Below are 13044 nucleotides of genomic sequence, written 5' to 3'. Positions count from 1 at the left end.
TATTGCCTTTTCCTTTTCATTCAATTCCCACAATTTTATTCCTCTCCAAAAAAATTTAGATTTAGATTGTAAAAAAAATTTTTACAAAAATTTTAGATTGAAAAAAAATTACCAAAATTTTAGATTGTAAACCTGAGGGCAGAGAACCGTCTAATTAATATTAATAATATTGATAATGATAATGGAGAGCCTTTAGGGCCGAAGGGTGGGGTATATATTGTAAATAATAAATAAATAAATAAATAAATAAGAGATGAGGTAACACTGAGGAAACACTTATCCTCTCAATCCACCCAAATAAAGAAAAGATTTTGATGGACATTTCTGGCTGCAAAAGCTATTTTATTATTGTTGTTATTATTACATTTATTTATTTTATTTTGGCTGCCTCTGCACTGCATAAATAATCCAGTTTGAGACCGCTTTAACTGCCTGGGCTGGCTGCTAGGGAATTATGGGAAATGTAGTTTTGTGAGGTATTTAGCCTTCTCTGTCAGAGAGAGCTGTGGTGCCACAATAAACTACACTTCCCAGGATTTCATTCCTGAAGCGCCCTTTCAGGTAAAAGAGCGCATGCGCGGGGCGTTCCCTCCCTCTCCTGTTTTGGCCGTTCCTTTTGTAAAGCCCGGTTCCGTCAGTATCCCGTCATCCTCAGCGGCGGGGAGCAGACGAGTGGGGCGGAGCTAGAGCGGCTAGAGCCGGATGATGTCGGAGAAGAAGCAGCCGGTAGATCTGGGGCTTCTGGAGGAGGACGACGAGTTCGAGGAGTTTCCGGCCGAAGGTAGGCCGAGAGAAGGAGGCCTCGGGGTGGGAAGGGAGAGGGAGAGAGGGAGGCTGCCTCGCGGGGGGAGGCTGACTTTAGTTGTGTCGCGGTGCTCTCGCAGTGAGCCCCAAACTGTGCTCTTTAATGGGGTTTTTTGGACTTCAGTTCCCAGAATCCCAGGCTATTGGCCCGCATGGCTGAGGCTTCTGGGAGATGAAGTCCAAAATCTCTCAAAAGGGACCACTGCGAGTGTGGAGGGACGACTAGGCCTCTGGCGAGGAGGACGCGCATGCGCACTGGCTCACTCGCGCCTTTCCACATGGGATGAGAGAGTGAGGAGGGAGAGGGCCCTTCAAGCAGAAGGCCCTGGCTTCCTCAGAATGGAAGGCCTTCCAAGAGAAATGGAGGACGTTATAAAAATAGAAAACAAAAAGACAACTCCACTCATGTATATGTAAACCTTAGTAATGCTCAATAATAGAGGACATTACCAAAATGAAAGCCAAACAACAACAACAACCCCACTCCTATAGATGTAAGCCCATGCTTAGTCATGCTCAAAGATGGAGGATATAACATATAAAAGCACAACAACCACCTCACTCTTATCAATGCAAACTCATGCTTAGTCATGCTCAGAAATGGAGGACATTTTGACACTCCTCTTGGACTGAAGGTGGGAGTGGAGGACGTTGTCCTGGAAAAGGAGGACTTTCTGGTCACCTGGCTGGCCTTGGCATTTTGAGGCATCTCAAAATGAAAGGCATGTTTTTGAATCCCTCCTGGACAGATGGTTGGAATGTAGGACATGTCCTGAAAAAGGAGGATGCCTGGTCACCCTGGATGCAACTTCAGGGCATGATTTCCCAGCACCTGTGGGAAGCCTGTGTAGGGTTCCCATAAGTCGTAAACTACTTGAAGGCACACAACAACAATGGTCTCTTTCCGGCCTGAATACCCAGAAAGCACAAGATCTTGTCTGATATTAGAAGTTCAGCAGGGTCAGCCCAGGTTAGTACTTGGATGGGAGCCTGCCAATGAATGCCAGGTGCTGCAGGCTACATTTCAGAGGAAGGAACTAGCAAACCACCTCTTAAGTGTTTCTTGCCTATGAAAACCGAAATTTGTGGGGTCACTGTAAGTTGACATTGTAAAGTGTACACATACATGCTCTCTTTCCACTTAAACTTGGCCTGTCATCTACTTGCACATGCCCATGAACAATCTTCCCCTATGTCAGAAGGTTGGCCCTGTCCTCCTTTCAAGAAGCCAGCTGTCCAGTTATAACAAATATAGGTCTGGCTGTAGGTTGAGATATGCTGATGGGAGCGTGGAAGGTGGTTTGGTTGCACTCATGCCAGAATGATGGTAAAATCTCTATGGGCCTGAACAGACAGGCCAAAATAAAGCTGCTTCGGGTCACATTGGAGGTATGGTGTTTAAATGATGCATGTGTCCTAAGAGGCCGAAGGCTGCGCCAAAGCCACACTCCAGACCAGCTTTATTTTGGCTTGTCTGTTGGGGCCCTATGTTTTGTTGTTTGCCAAGCACAGGTGTTTGGGAGACACAGTATCTTCCAACTTTTGCATAGCAAATGTGATGGAGTATAAGGAAGAGTATGCAGGGTGAGAATAGTGTCGTGGTTTCAGCGTTGGACTGTGACTCTGAAGAGCAGGGTGGGTTCAAATTCCTGCTCGGCCATAAAAATCCCACTGGGTGACCCTGGATATGCCACACACCCTCAGCCTCAGAAGATGGCAACGGTAAGCCCCCTCTGAAGAAACTTGCCAAGAAAACCCTACTTTGGGGTCACCACAAGTTGGAAACAACTTGAAGTCACACAACACCCAGACACACAGAGGAGCCACCCCAAGGAAAGTGAGCCAGCACAATCCTATACATACCTACTTAGGAGGAATCCTTTTCTGTGGAGCTTATTTTAAAGCAAATGTGGTTAGAACTGCGTGACCCAAAGACCTTGGTTTAAATACCGAAATACTGAGTAATTAATTTTTATTTTATTTGTATGATTTAGGATATTTCCATTACTGTGGGATTTGTTCTAATTACTATATTCATTTACATTCTGCCTTTCCCCCAATCCAAGATGTGAGGCAGCTCAGAAAAATTCACATTAACACAAAAGTTGAAAATACAACGAAACTATCAGTTAAAACAGTTAAAAGCATTACAATTTTAAAAAAGAACAAATACAGATAATACATCACATTATAAAAGGCCTTCCCCTATCAGCCCTCAAAGACTTGCTGAAACAAACAGGCTTCCCTTGTCTATGGAATGATAGCATAGAACAGGTGTATTTTATTAGTACAGGAGCATAATAATTTCTCATCAGTGAAACAGCATTTATATAAATGTGAATATTTCTGACTTGATTTATATGTCACAGTAACTGTCTCTAAGTGTAAGGCTATGGACTGGATAAAGTCTTTAAATGAGCTCTGGTTTGCATAACTTATTACTGTAGTATGAAAGTTCAAAACTATAGTTTGAATCTAACTTCACATTTTAAAAATGTATAGTTTTAAACAGTTGTAATGAATGAGAGCTCTTGTGCCTTCTGGATACCATTCTCAAGCTGTTTGTCATCTGAAGACTGGTTGAGAACACTTTGTTGTTGTTGTTGTTGTTGGTTGCCTTCAAGTTATTTCCAACTTAGGTGACCCTAAAGGCAACTCTACAGTATGTTTCTTCAGAAGAGGTTTGCCAGTGCCATCATCTGAGGCTGAGAGAATGTGACTTGCCCAAAGTCACTCAGAGGGTTTTGATGGACAAGCTCGGATTTGAGTCCAGTGCTCAAACCGCTACACCATGCTGGCTGTTACAAATGTTACTAGTGTGGGTATCAATGCAAGTCTTGCACTGTTACTTTAAGTGAGATCTTAATATAAATTTAATATCTAGTGAATCTTGCGGTTTCACTCTTAAAAAAGGTTCATTTTAATAAACACATAAATGTTATTGTCCAAAAGTTATGGTTCTTAGTTCTCTTGCAGTTCAGTGCAAAGTGATATCAACATATAAAGCAAAGCATGTTGTCCAAAGAATGATTTTATTAAAGTGTTGTACATTTCAGTGGTGGTTTTTTTTTTTTTTTTGCTTTCATCCATAGTCATCCATCTGAAGTGGATTTGTTCTGTTTTTATTAAGCATTCCACTGTAGCTGGCACATATGTATGAGAATTCATCATTTTCCAAATATCATGGGAAATCTTACACAGGTGTGAAATATAGGTTGCTTGGGTGAGCGCCATGTAATGGAAAATCATGTTTAAATGCTTATAAAAATGTTTTTCAAATTATTATAAGTTTGGTGTATTGCACTCAATTTACAAAAGTGTTACTGATATATCATTTCAAAGACCTGTATAATTTTTCATTTTACCTGTCAAACCAAAATAATGCAGTGCGTTCTTGCCTTACGCAAATAGCACGTATGCTTGAGCCCCATTGAAAATAATGGGGCTTGTGCATGATGTGCGGCGCGGCTGGGCACATACACCATTCCAATTGTGTTGTGTGGCTTTCAGTTAAGCTGAAAGCCACGTAAAAGGCACCTGTGTGTGGCGCGGGCACACTGTACAAGTGGATGGTGATCTTTATGTGTTATACCTCTGTGCAAATAATATAGATCAGTGGTTTCCAAACTTTGGACCTGCAGATGTTTTGAATGCCAGCTCCCATAATTCCTGGCTGCTGGCCAAATTGGCTAGGGATTTTGGGAGCTGAAGTCCAAAATACATGGAGGACCAACTGAGCTAAATAAATGGAGAACCAGCATGGTATAGTGCTTGACTCTGGAGATCCTGGACATGAAAACCCACTAGGCGAACCTGGAAGAGTGACACACTTTCAGCTCCAGAAAACCTTGTGATAGGTTCACTAGTCGCAATAAGTCATGGCTTGAAGGCGTGCAATGACAATCCAAATGAATAAGAATATAGTTGGTCTTTCTGTCTTCTTATTTTTGAGCAAGTTGCCTGAAAAAAAGAAGTCTCTTCCCTCTCCATTGAAAGCTTATGTTATCCCAAGCTTTTTTTTTTTTCAAACATCATGCTACTTCAGGGTGAGCTTTAAGTTTTACATTTGAAAAGTAATAATATTACTTGATATAAAACAGGAGTGGGCAACTTTAGTGGGGCTGGGAGCCCATTTTCTGCTCCTGGGATCTTCCAGGAGCTGCAAAGATAGCCAAAAATGCCAGAAAATGCGGATGAGGAAAATAGAAGTGGCTATAAGTGAATGTCTACACCTTGAAAAAATGGTGTTAATATTTTTACAAAAAGAAATTACAGAGGGGCCCTGTAACCTGTTTCAAAGGTGAATCATTGCTCCTGACCCCGCGGCAGGTATGGTCTTACAGAGAGGACAGGTTGCAAGTGAGCCCTGTTGAAAATCAATGGAATTACTTTGTTATAAGGATAATCACTCATCCCTTTAAATTTCAGTTACTGAATTAGTGTTACAAGCCTAATTGCTGACTTTTTCTGTACCTGGAATAAAAATATATTGTTTCATTATCTGTTATGTTTTTTGTTCTGTGCCTCAGTTAAAGCCTAGAGCATGTGCAACTCGTGGCCCTGTTAATGTATTGTAGTTCCCATCATCCTTCCCCCTAGGCTGTGCTGATGGGAGTTACAGCCTGTGACAAAGTGGTCTGTGACCCCAACATGGTTAAGAACCACTACCTTAAACCAGGATCTGTAACTTGAAATGAGTTCTAGATTCTGTTTACAAGAAACTTAGCTAACCATAGTTAATATAAATGCCAACAAATTCAATTGTGGTTAAGTAGGCTGGGAAATATTTGATCCAGGGAAGGGAGAGGCTGTGAGAGGGGAGTCTGTACAAGGGCTGGTTTACCAAATAGGATTAGCAAGATCTGTTGTCAGCATGTTGTTGTGTTTTGAGTGTTGGACTGTGACTCTGGAAAATAGGGTTTGATTCCTCACTTGAACATAAAAACCCACTGGGTGATCTTGGGCAAGTCACACTCTCTCAGCCTTAGAGGATGGCAATGGCAAACCCCCTTTGAAGAAACTCGCCAATAAAATCCTATGATAGAATCACCTTAGAGATGCCATAAGCCAAAAATGGCTAGAAGGCACACAAGTGTATAATTGGCTCTCTGTTTTCACAGAGGTTCACACATAGTCAAGCTCCATAGGCTTGAATGGGATGTGTGCCCGGTTGTGTGTGCCAGGTGTGCGCCACATTGAAAATAATGAAGGTTGCCCCTCCACGGATTTTCAAGGGCGTGGATCCGAGATCTGCAAGATAACAATAGCAAGTACATTTCTATACCGCTTATCACTTAGGCGCCCCCTAAGCAATTTAACAAAGTGTAAGCTAATTGCCCCCAACAATCTGGGTACTCAGTGACCTCAGAAGGATGCAAGCCTGAGTCAAGCTTGGGCCCTTTCGCTGGTATCGAACTCACAACCTTAAGGTTTGTGAGTGAGTGGCTGCAGTAGAGGCATTTAACCACTGTGCCACCAGGGCCCAGTTAGGAGGGGCGACTGTATTATATTTCTATTATCTCTGTGTATGTCTCAGTTTTATTCCCAATAACTCTTGGTTTAGACTCAGTTTTGTACATTAAGGCTTTATGAGCTAAATACGAAACTAAAATGTGTTTGCCCTGAAATATCTACAGGTTGTTCCTTTTGAGAAATGCTATCAAAATATTTCAGTTGAAAGGCTAGTCACTTAATCACAGTGTAATTACACATTTCCATCAAGAAAGTTTAATCACAAGTCTGGTTCACACTTCTTTCTGCCCTTATAGTGTGAAATACTAGATATAGAAAGCAAGTTTCTAGTTTAGCAGTCAGTAGGAAATCATTACCAGATTGGGTTGTGAAAGCCAGTTATCCCATTTTATGCCCTGCAGAAAATATTAGAAGAGATGTAGAGCAGGGCACTGTTTACTTAGCAGCCTCTGTCATTGCGCATCTCAAACCGTACATATTTGTGCCAGTAGTGTGAAAGCCTGTTGTGGGGTGGGGGTGGGCAAAAGCACATTATTTAATAGCCTAAGCTCCTACTTCGGTGATGAAAAATCTGATGTGCAACTTGTTCACATGTCAGTTTTAAAATTCCCTGATGTTATGGCCCCAACTGATATGAATCATTGGCTGTGGAGTTTGAAGGCACAAACAGCACCTCACCTCTCACTTCACCTCACTACCCAGCCAGAACTCTAGTTCTTTCTCATTCTTCAATTGGCTCCAACCTTATTTTTTGCTTCCTGAGCTAATACCTGATCTTTAGTCATATAGCCTCTGGTTTGCTGCACTCTTACCTCTTTGCCTTATTTCCTCACCCCATCATCTTGCCTGGGTTGCCCAGTACTGATTCACTCTGCTCATTTCAGTTCAGTCTGTCAGATTTAGAATATCTGTGGCCACAAATTATCAACCAGACCTTTAAGGATGTCAGTCTGTGAAATGCTTCTGTCATTTGACTCCAATCGTGCGTTTACAAACCATGTTTCTTGGCTCTGGGCCAGGCTGAGGCATTAAAATACCACTGCTCCCACTGATAAGGCTTTTATCATCTTATAAATGTGTAGATACATGAGAAATGTAGCATTTACAGTAGGGGTGGTCAAAATACAGGCCATGGGCCCCCAGCGGGCCATTTTTGTGGCACCCAGGGCTCCTTGGGGGTGGTCAAATTAACACAAAAATGGTAAAAAAAAGTTATCAATCATTTGGCTTCAAAATGCCCTCCAGTGCCCTCTTGGCAATGTGGAGGGCATTAACAGCAAGTGACTTCTGCTCACTTACTGTTGTTTAAAAAAAGCTTCATCTGAGCCTAAAATAGCTCAGGAATTCCCCCAAACGTGGCCAAGTCCCCTACACCCAAGAGAGTGTTTGGGGGCAGAAATACTTCTCAAAATGGGAGGCAGTACACTGGATGAATGCACCTTCCAAGGTTTCCTGGGGAGCTGAAGTGACCCCAGCACAGTTGCTCCTCCCTGATTTAGAGCAAGCACCAAAGTTTCAGTTCCTTTGCTTTTTACATTTTTAGTCCAGCTATTAATCAGTGAAATTAACTGTCCTTGAGATTACATTGTGTTTTTGATTTAAATGGAATCGAGGCATTTTATCCAAGGTTTGTTGAACTGTGTACAAAATTAGCATGTTCTGTATCTTGTTTTCAGACTGGGCTGGTTTAGATGAAGATGAAGATGCACATGTGTGGGAAGACAACTGGGATGATGACAATGTGGAAGATGATTTCTCCAATCAGTTAAGGTCATTTGAAAAAAAAAATCAATATATGGATATAAAGAAAAACATTTAGGCTGGGATGGGGAACATCTGGCTCTCCAGATGTTGATGAGCTATTACTTCACTCACTATTTTCCAGGCTTCATAGGAATTATGTGAATGGGAGTTCACCAACATCTGAAGTGTCACAGGTTCCCCAGTCCTTACCTAAACTGAGATCAGAGAGTATTGAAAAATACAGTGTATCTCCAAAACTCATTAGCTAAACATTTACCAGAGCAAATGTAGAACTATATTTTATTAGACATTTACTTTGTTCAGACCGACTTCCAAACCCATTCAGTTCAGTTATAAGGAGAAGACTGGAGGAGGGTTCTGCTTCTGTTCTAGAATAACTAAACTGACCATCTCCACTGAATTTGATACCAATCCCACTTATTGTCAGACTGAAAAAGCAGTTTGAAATCACTTACAGAACTTGGTTGTGTTGTTCTCCCACTCCACTGTAGAGTACATACTGGTCAGAATGCAAAAAGCATGGCAAATGCCTAAAGAGGAAGATAATCATGTTTAATGAGAACTCAGTTAATTACCAGATTTCATTTTTCATGTATTTGTGTTAACTTTATATTATTTAATTATTTACTTATTGCATTTCCATCCTGCTTTTCCCCCCAAAATGGGATCTAGACCAAGGCCTGAAAAACACGGCAGCTTCTGGCTGCTTCAGGGGCATGGGATTTAGATGACACAAGTGTGCCAGATATCGCTAAGGCAGCCCAAAACCAGCTCAAAAGGAGCAAATATTTCCACTCCTTTCCACTGTCCATTTCGGCCTGCAGTAGCAGGCACCTTTGGGACCACGCGTGTGATCACTGTCGTTCCGGGACAATGGGGCGGGAACGGCTCTGGCCAGTCCTTCCTGCCCATCTGTTTCATCCCTTAATTATTATTAACCTTTATTTATAAAGCGCTGTAAATTTACACAACGCTGTACATAAATTTTTTAGTCAGACGGTTCCTGCCCTCAGGCTTACAATCTAAAAGACACGACACAAAAGGAGAAGTGAGTGGTGGTGGGGATAGGATCAGGTCCAGCAGATTCTCCACCTCCGACCTGGACCAAGGCAGATAGGTTGCCATCCCTGGGGACCTCCAAATGGGGGAATGTAGGACAAGTTTTAAAATGTAGGTTTTTTTTTTGGTTTTTTTTTTTTTGGTTTCCTGGCCAGGAAATTTTTAAAAAAAGGTCCTACATTTTAAACCTTGTCCATCCAGGGCCTCGCGGGGGGGGAGAATCCCCCGCCTCCCCACACGCCTGCCCACCTTCCCCCGCCTCCTCCCCCTCCCGCGGTGGAGGATGCTGCCTCCTTCACCTTGCCTCCTCCGCGCAACCTGGGGGAGAGGGGGCGGCGGAGGAGGGTGGCCGGCGTGCGGGGAGGCACCGCCCCAGCTTCGCCCCTGCGCCCCAGGCAGCTCGCTGCCCCTCCTCTTCATCCCCGCCTCCCCCCGCGAGGAGGGCAGCGAGGCCTGCCAGGGGCGCAGCAACCCAGGCCGCAACTGGGGGGCTCCCGTTTTTGGGGCTGCACCCGTGCCAGGAGGGGCGCCCCAAACGTGGTTAATTGGCAAGCCTAAAGGCAGATGGACTGGAGGAAGGGCTTGGCTCTTGAACTTAACTAAGTTCAAACCATTAATTGAACTTAAGTCCCATTGAAATCAATGTAAAACTTCAGTCTGCACATGACTACTCAAAAGTAAGTCCCATAGAATTTAATGAGGTTGCCTCCTGGGTAGCCAGTGTTTCAAAACAAAACAAAATATTGGTTATATCTCATTACACCATTGTTTTTAGTGTAAAAAAACAAACAAAAAAAGGATAATGTCTAGAATTTTACATGATTTAAAATTTGACTGTGATGGTTTATCTTTACAGGGCAGAACTAGAAAAGATGGCAACAAGATGGAAAACTCATAGCTTCCAGTGATGTTGCCATGTGAGATTGGACTGTAAAGTGAATGCAAAGATGTGGAATGGCAGTATGGAAGAGAAGATACTAGACTGTCCATTATTATCCAAATGTTTTTCCTGTTTCCTATAAATAAAGAAAATTAATTTAAACAGGGATTGCTTAGTGTTTACCGATCTTGTTTACTCTGAATTACTAGATAGATTTTAAAATCATTTGCTAGCTTGTTCTAAGCAGGGATTCATCATAACGTTTCTTTTTTTTTTCTTTCTTTTTTTTTGCCCTTCAATATTGACCATGGCTGAAATCAGAGTAGAAAGAACTGAAAATAATTACCTTCTTGTAGCATTTCATCACTTCACGTCAGAACTAGGAAAAACTTTACAATGGTTTTCCTTTATAACTGCTTAATATATCTTAAACTGAAGAATCACAGCATCCAGCTTTCTTGGCTTACATAAGTGGAAAGTGCAGATTACAATATCTATAGATAATACCTAAAAAAAAGTCTAATTGTGGAAGCAAGCTACAGGAGGGGAATTGGAATAGAAAGGTTCCTACCGATCTACAGCTTCAAGCACACCATAGATGTATTGCTGAATATAACCTTACTTACTATGATATGCTGTAAAATGGGCAGCATTATGATGGTTGATTCCACATCGCCAGACTTCCAAGAAAAGAAGCAAAAGTATTTCTTGTACTTGGTTAACCTTGAAGTGAAATGAGTAAATACAAAAGTTCTTGCTGAATGAGTATGTCACTCAGCCTGTTTCTCACAAGTGTGAAAAAGGTAAAATCTTTTCATCTGGTCATATATAATGCGGCCAGTTTTGAAGAGTAGAATAGGAATATGTTGTGGATTAACCTAATATTAGTATGTAGAAACACTTTCTTTATACCCTTGTTTATCTAAATAAACTTGAATTACCATGCTGTATTTGTTACCAGCTTCTAGAAAGACACACGGGTGGGATGGTTGAATCACCCAATTGATGTTGAAACCTGGCAGAGTTGTTTGCAGGACATATATTACATCCTGTCCAAAGGCAACTGCTCTGAAAAGAAAATGCCCTTAAACCAAATCGGGTGCTTTGCAAAACTTGATAGCCAGCTTTAAGCAGCCTTATACCATTATCCAGGTTTGCACTGTTTTGGGAAAGAGTAAATACTACTTTTAGCAGTTTAGTCATGTATTATACAAGGTACATGAGTCATTTAATACGTCTGTAACACGTCTGTAACAACTCATCATCATAAGAAATGCACTTGAGAACCTACAAATGCTGTAAGAGTTTTTCATTCTTTTCCCCACACGGTATTTTAACATGTGCTCTGGGAGTTGCCAAAAAGGATAAAATGAAGTTAGAGTGAAAATCTTAGATGACCCTTTTCGGATTGATTAAGAGTAGCATAGCCAAGTGGAAGATATGGGATTATGGAAAACTCATTGAAAAGTGATTATGACCACAGTATGAAATAATTTGAGTTGATCAGCTGTTTGACTCATGTTACAGTGCATAGAAATTTGTGCTGGACATGAATTTACTATTAAAGATTTCAGATACATCTCTTTATATTTCTTTTTTTTTAAAAAATGAGTATTGCTCAATGATGTTCTTGCTGTCAAAGGAACAGAGCAAAATACTTATTTTGCCAATCCTCCATTCTATGTTCCCTGAAAGTCTCTCTAGAATATTGAGAGACCCTTTGTGCAATGAAGAATGTAAGAGGAGTAGCAAATATTGCCAGTGGGAATCTCATGAATTAGTGTCCCTGCCATGAATGGAAAAGTGACACAGAACCCAAGCTCAATTAAAAACTGCCGTCACAATAAAAATATTGCTCACTTTTGCCTCAGAGATCAATGAATTAAAACTTAAACTTTTAAAAAACTATTTATATACAGGTTGAGTTTCCCACTTACACAGAATTCCAAAATCATAGAATCGTAGAGTTGGAAGAGACCACAAGGGCATCATCCACCCAACCCCCTGCCATGGCAGGATCAAGGTTTGCTTTTCAGAATATGTGAATATTTTCAAGCCATGGATCTGTGGATAAAGAATTGTGCATAAGGAGCCGACTATTGGAGTTTTTGGATTACAACCCCACAGTTTCCCAACCAATACTGTCCATGAACATCATGGAGGCATACCATCCCGGCATGGCAATATATCTGTAGCAAAGACTTTAAGGCGCTGATAAGCTGCCAATGTAATCATAGTCTGTTTTCCCAGTGCAGATCAGTTAATCCTTTATATTGGTTTCAGAGAATAACTTGGGTTCTGTTTAATAAGCTCCAAAGCATACTAGGGACCTTATCACACAGGGGGGGGGGGGTTTGCAGCTCAGATCTGCAGTCACACTCCTAGCAATGCAAAGCGTGAAGTTTTTTCATCACCAGATCCAGAGTCACTCCTGTCTAGCAATGCAATTAAGGATTAAAACGATGTTTTACTACACCTGGTTGCCTTGTGTTGCCCTTCCGAAGTGAGGGGGAAGCAAAGTCAGTTCGATTCCAAGCCAAGTCATGTGATGTGGATTCAAGCAAAGCAGAGTGAGTGCACATTGTATTACCACACCAGATACATACTTTGAGGGTCAATCAAGGATTCAAAATCAGCCCCCCTTGCACATGCTCATGGGGCTCTGGACGCTGCCCTCCTTAGCTGTCATCCGTCATCGGGGTCTAGGAGAAGGCAGGGGATGATGGGATTGGGGCCAGGCTGAAGAGGGGAGCAGATGGGGTCTAGGAGAAGGCAGGGGATGATTGGATAGGCGGCAGGTTGAAGGAGGGGAGCAGATCGGGATCGAGGAGAAGGCAGGGGATGATGGGATAGGCAGCAGGGGTGAGGGAAGCAGATATAGGGGTGATAGGAGAAGGCAGGGGAGATGGGATAAGGCGGCAGGGTGAAGGAGGGAGCAGATCGGGTGTGAGAAGGCAGGGATGAGGGATAGGCCGGCAGGGTGAGAGGGAGTCAGATCGGTGTAGGAGCAAGGCACGGGATGATAGGGATAGGCGGCAGGTGAAGGAGGGAGCAGTTTGGGGTGT

The 13044-nt window shown here is 42.3% G+C and overlaps 1 protein-coding gene across 1 annotated transcript; it reads left to right on the top strand.

Annotated features, from left to right (window-relative positions):
• The first annotated feature begins 601 nt into the window (after positions 1-601).
• SEM1 (SEM1 26S proteasome subunit) lies at positions 602-10058 on the top strand. Its single transcript, XM_042477542.1, has 3 exons — positions 602-781; positions 7953-8046; positions 9956-10058. The coding sequence occupies exons 1-3, from the start codon at positions 703-705 to the stop codon at positions 10005-10007; spliced, it is 225 nt and encodes a 74-aa protein (XP_042333476.1). The 5' UTR covers positions 602-702; the 3' UTR covers positions 10008-10058.
• Positions 10059-13044: the final 2986 nt, after the last annotated feature.

The sequence above is a fragment of the Sceloporus undulatus genome, chromosome 6 (assembly GCF_019175285.1).
Source record: "Sceloporus undulatus isolate JIND9_A2432 ecotype Alabama chromosome 6, SceUnd_v1.1, whole genome shotgun sequence".
Classification (NCBI taxonomy): Eukaryota; Metazoa; Chordata; class Lepidosauria; order Squamata; family Phrynosomatidae; genus Sceloporus; species Sceloporus undulatus.
Note: the sequence above shows the minus strand (reverse complement) of the source record. Positions and strands in the feature narration are given on the sequence as shown.

Coding starts and splice junctions, on each gene's coding strand:
- SEM1 (XM_042477542.1), top strand. CDS start 703: ATGATGTCGGAGAAGAAGCAGCCGGTAGATCTGGGGCTTCTGGAGGAG. Junction 782..7,952: donor CGAGGAGTTTCCGGCCGAAG/GTAGGCCGAGAG, acceptor TCTTGTTTTCAG/ACTGGGCTGGTTTAGATGAA. Junction 8,047..9,955: donor GATTTCTCCAATCAGTTAAG/GTCATTTGAAAA, acceptor TTATCTTTACAG/GGCAGAACTAGAAAAGATGG.